Source organism: Apteryx rowi, unplaced genomic scaffold (genome assembly GCF_003343035.1).
Source record: "Apteryx rowi isolate R43461 unplaced genomic scaffold, aptRow1 scaffold_320, whole genome shotgun sequence".
Taxonomy (NCBI): domain Eukaryota; kingdom Metazoa; phylum Chordata; class Aves; order Apterygiformes; family Apterygidae; genus Apteryx; species Apteryx rowi.
The window spans coordinates 875,690-881,133 of NW_020449642.1; the positions used below are offsets into that span (position 1 = coordinate 875,690).

The 5,444-nt window shown below is 45.1% G+C and overlaps 1 protein-coding gene across 1 annotated transcript in view; it reads right to left on the bottom strand.

The window, feature by feature from the left end:
- Nucleotides 1-5,228, bottom strand: part of SGPL1 (sphingosine-1-phosphate lyase 1) — a 24,074-nt gene extending 18,846 nt beyond the window's left edge. The window contains exons 1-3 of the mRNA XM_026071076.1: nucleotides 5,068-5,228; nucleotides 3,042-3,109; nucleotides 948-1,095 (exon numbers count right to left, since the gene is read on the bottom strand). Of these exons, the coding sequence (XP_025926861.1) occupies nucleotides 948-1,095; nucleotides 3,042-3,109; nucleotides 5,068-5,200 (349 nt within the window). The 5' untranslated portion in view covers nucleotides 5,201-5,228. The remainder of the gene's footprint in view (nucleotides 1-947; nucleotides 1,096-3,041; nucleotides 3,110-5,067) is intronic.
- Between the last annotated feature and the right edge of the window lie 216 nt (nucleotides 5,229-5,444).

A 5,444-nucleotide genomic window follows, 5' to 3' on the forward strand; every position in this document is an offset into this window, starting at 1 on the left:
GGAAAGAAGGGGAGAGGGGAAAGAAGGGGAGAGGGGAAAGAAGGGGAGAGGGGAAAGAAGGGGAGAGGGGAAAGAAGGGGAGAGGGGAAAGGAAATAATCATCTGAGAAAAAAAACACAGATGGAAGACAAACCCAAAGAGCTACAAATACAAGATTAAGAGTAGAAAAGAAAGACACCGTTACAGAATATTCAGTTGTGAAGCTGTTTTTTTCTGACGTTGGAGTAGATGCATTATTCTAGCAGACAATTCAAAGCATTTCTCAGATTTGGCATAGGAGCAGGGTAGTCATCATACTCTCCCCTGGACAATAAGTCACCCAAATTTCCATATTAGAAGTAACAGGTCTATGAATTGGGGTGGGGATATTTACGTCAGTGCAGCAACTCAAATTAAGTTTTCGACACTGCTTATGTGGACTCAAGCCAGGAGAACATCATGGCTCTGTCTTCCTTCAAGGGAGTTTTCAAAGTGCAAACCAGTATGACTTCAATTAAGAGAGGCAGTCCTTGGAAATTCCCTAAAATACTGTTTGGAAGTTTTTTTTGTTACAAATATTCTTTGGGGCTTTACAGAAAACGCATTTCCGGTAAAAGCCAAACATCCAGGTAATTGCTCAGAAACACACCCAAACTTGCATACAAATTATTTCCTCCATATTTCCCTTCTCCTCAGCTCTCCCATCACCTTCAGCTTTAAAAATCTCTTGGGGAAGGGAAGGAATTTCAATGTAAATACCCAAATACAGTATTAAAAGTCAAGAATACTGTCCTTAGTCACTTCCAAAAGGAAAACAGGCATACGTTTGCAGGGGAAGGACACCAAGGAAGAAATATTTGAGATGAAACTATGAGCAGGAGTCATTAAACCTCATTTAACAGCGTAAGCCTAGTATTAGGTCTAGGAAGCAGACCCACCTCGGTAGCAGCACCGACTCACGGTCATACCTTTTGAACTGTACTCTTTCATCTTCTCGAGCACTTCAGACTGGCTCATGCCTTGTTCCGGCAGCACTTTGATATAATCCTTTTCATCTTTCAGGAAGGATAAACTGGAGGTGACATCACTCAAGGCTTCGTCAATCTTCTTTTGAATCTAAAAAGAAAGGAAAGCCCTATCAGCAACGGGACTGGCCACATTTTACATAAATTGTTCAGTGCCGCAAGAGCGAGCTCACTAGCTGCAACCGCTCCGCTGAGCGAGAAAAGGCTGGGAGCTGGTTCAGCCCTGTCACCAAAAACACAGCAGGGATCACAGCCGCACAGCTGAGCTCTTCCTCCCTACCTACCTCTCCCTCGAAAAGCAAGCTGCCATGTCCAAAATGCCTACGGGAACGGTCACTGGCAYGAGCTGGTCTCTAAAGCATGTCAGGAACTAGCTGGCGCAGCCCAAAATCATGCCAACTAACCAGCACGGACGATCACAGAGCGGTGCTTAGGGCATAGCTTGGCTCCATTTTATTAAACAGCACAGTCAACACCACCACATCCGAAGAGAATATCTTCCTTAATGGGTACCAGTGAGCAGCGGGAGTTTTGAGCCCCTTCTTTAATGCTCGAGAAAAAAAAGCTTAGGGCAAAAATACAGCATTTTTATCCACAGAACCTTTTTAAGCCACAGCTGTGAATTTGTAGAAGTCTTCAGATACATTATGTTTTGTACCTTGTCTCCTCTGCCATCCCATATACAGCTTAGAGACTTAAGAAAATAGAGACGTGCATTAAAGAAATCACCACTACAGACAGAGTTAAGAGATTTCTTTCTTCCGACCCACACCCTGCACTCAGGAGGCCCAGATTTCTCCTCACAACACATTCCTACGCAGAGACTCTTCTTCCAGAGCCACTAGACACCACAGCTGTGGGGACGTTATCAGCTTTAAAGACTTTTGGACATTGGAACACCTCAAAGTCAAGGCCTCCTGCAGGCGACTGATAGGTTATCACCTACCAGCCGGCCAAAGAGTGGGAGCAGCGCACAGATAGGACACRCCAGGAGTCCTTCGGCACAGGAGAGCTCAACGGTGCTAGCCTGGGAACACGAGTACCACACACGGGGACCCCAGAAACTGTCCTCTTCTAACCGGCAGGGACCAAATACAAGCAGAAGAGTACAAGTCATTAATTCACCCGACCAAGGCCTGCTGAAGCCGGAAGGTGAAAGCTGGAGCACTTAACATCAAGCGAAGGGGAAATGCTAGCCCCTCATCAAGGGAGAAACCTGAGAACTGCCTCCACATCAGGGACCACAAGGAACAGCTCCTACTACCATTCCATAAGATGGCCTATGACGGACCTGACCCCTCCCAAGTCAATGCTTAAAGTTGCCTACACATCAAGCAGAAGGGCAGTTATCAGGTGTGATACCATCATTTGCTAGGTAAAATAAACCAAGCTTTGTGTTAATGACTTAATGATCAAGAAATCAGTGCTAAAAAATGCTGACATTTGTAGTTTCAAGTTTTCATGTAAAAAACATCTCCCAGACACTGAAGCCTGTCTCATTTTAATGATTACACAAACTCCTGATATCTCTGTGCTATAATGCTAACTGCTGCTAACAGATATCTGAGCTCTAAAGTAATCATGGCCAGTCATCAGATTAAAAAAAATTATCCTTCCGTGTTGCACAACAAAGGCCCAGCTATTTCACACTTGCTCAAGAATAAGACATTGTTTCGGAATAACAACCCAAGTTCAGTCCTGTCCCTCTCTTCCATGAATCAAGTTATTTTCTTGAAATCCAACAGGGAGAAAACATCACCGGAAAATTCTGTGATGGCACTCGCTGATTAATGCCTACAAAGAGACGGCATCCCCATTTTCTGAGAGTGATACTATTACAAAAAGACGAGGGAGAAACTGTATCTTTTATTAAACCAGGTGGCAGCAGAAGACCTTCCAGATGCATATCCTTGGATCAGTATGATCACAACAACATGGCAGTTAAGCTGCAAAGAACTGCAAGTTCTCTGAGTCAGAGCTACGCAGGCTGAAACAAGGACCCGGGATAATACTAAGAAAAGCTGTGGAAATACTTACTATGGCCCCGACAAAAGGCATTTTCCTCAAGAGCTTAAAGAACTGTTTTTTAGCTCGGGATGTTAAACCTGAAAGAGAAAAGTCAGCAGTTAAGGCAACGTGACTCCAGAAACCAGGCGCACGCAGAGCACGGCATTTCTGATGCAAGCCACGACTCAGGCACAGCATTTCTGGTCCGAGCAGAAATAACACGGAGAGCAAGGGGACACGGGGAGACAGGCGAGCGTGTCAGAAAGCAAGGTTCAGACACGGCCCAGGCCACAGAAAGAACTGGCTTGCAAAGTAGTAGCTGTCTCTGGGGGCCGATACCTGTCTCGTTTTCTTACCTTGCTGCTAAGCCTGCTGCATAAAGACAGGCAACCTTGCAAGGCTAAAATCTTTGCTTCGCTAGATAGAGCCCGCGGAAACACTTTTTGCAATGATTCTGCATCTTCAACCCAGGATAGTACTGCGACACGAATACACTCAGACACGCGAAACAAGACTCCCAGCCCAAAAAAGGAAATAGCAGCCCAGCTGGAAGGGGACCAAGTTTTCTTCCGGTCTCTGGCCATCCGATACAGGCGCTGGATGATGCAACGGGAAGCGGTTCGGCACCCACTGCTCAGGGGAAGGGGAGAGGGAGAAAAACTAGAAATCCCACCACAGGCCAAAGCCTGAAATGAGAGAAGCTGGTTATGACCAACACCGGAAAACTCCTGGGGTAACTTTAAAGGCAGGAATGAAAACAGGATGACAGAGATTCTTTTGCCACCAAAAATGCCTTGCGACTGAGTCCTCCAGGCATTTCAGCTAATTGGAGAATGCTATCACCAAGACATAACTAAACAAACTTTAAAAAAATCAACCTTTTATGCACTTCACAATCTTACCCACAGCATTAGCTTGACTTTTTTTTTTTTTTTTTTTTTTTTACTTCAGATATATTTTGAAAAGCTACAGAAGGACAGTAGTTGCAGTTTGGCACATTCTGTACCAAACATTTAATATTCTGGAAATAACATTTCTATTGCAAACACCATGCACAAACAGTTTAATCAGGAACTTCCATGCTGAGAGAAGACTTAGAGTTACTGTAAACTCCTCAAAAACTCAGACCATTTCATCAGATTTCATGCAATTAGTTAATATTTAAACAAAAACTACCACACAACAGTACAAACATCAGCCAAGAAGCTAATGTAACACCGTACTGAGCAAAAGCTTCACATCATTTTGTTCCTTCCATAGATGTTCCCCCTATTCAGCTACTCTAGCCTTTAAAAAGAAAAAAGTCTGGTTGAGGAGCAGAGAAGCACAGAAGTAAACATGAAGTTAAAACACAGAGGTAAACATCAAGTTAAAAACTTGGCTATTTTTAACATGCTGCCACTAGAATGCAACCCTACGGCCTGTGGGATCTGCAAAGCACCACGGTCTCCTCCGAAAGCAAGGCAGTTATCTCTGACCATCCCCAAGCCGCAGAGGAAACTGCAAGCTTATCAAAGGGGAGCTCACTGAAGAGCTGTCAGGAGCAGAAATCGCTCGAAGCAAGAAAAGGCTCCGAAAAAACAACCGCACACGCAATTATCTCAAACATCCTGAGCAGGAAACATGCTTCCAACACCAAATCAGAAGCAGTCCCCTCCTGGGGTTGAGGAGCGATCAAGAGCCAGAGCTACCCCGACATTTTGCTCTAGCAACTACGTTCAGGAGACCCCAGCTCTCGGATTGTTTTCCCCAGGTCTTGAGCCAGAAGAGAGTTTTTTGGCATGGAAATGGCTTAGCCAGAAACTAAAGGGAGACAAAAGGAAGGGGAGAGATAGAGGCACATTCCAGGCAGGCCCACCACACCCTACGAAGGAATGGGGAAGCCGCATTGACCAAACAAGCCTTGACCTTAATCTGGAAAAGGTCTCATTAATACTAACCAGCTGCCAGCAGAAGGCCTGTTTCGGTCTCGTTGTTTTTCCTCTTTCCCTCCACAGCTAAGAACCAACCCACCCCCCATAAAGCCATAAGAAAACCCCCCGCTTTAAATACTTACTCTCGGCCTGGAAGAGGAAACCGTGCAGCCATACAATGATAAGAGTAGAAGCAAACGTCAGTGCAATCAATTGCCAGGGTTCGAGCCCGTCGCACCGGGCGTTCACGAAGCTCTTTGCTTTCTCCCAGTACATCTGGAGGATTTCCTTGTAGGGGATAATGGCATCCTACACGAAGGAAAACAAGGTGACCGATACTGAGAAAACGGTCGTGTTCAAACACACAAACAGGGCATCAGAAACACTCTAATGAGAACTGCCTCCCACGTAAGTCTATTGTCTATTAAAAAAATGCTTTTCAGTACGCAGACCGTGTGCTTTTCTTAATTCCTATACATGGAACGGGCAGGAGAGAGCTGTCACTCATTTCCAGTCAAAA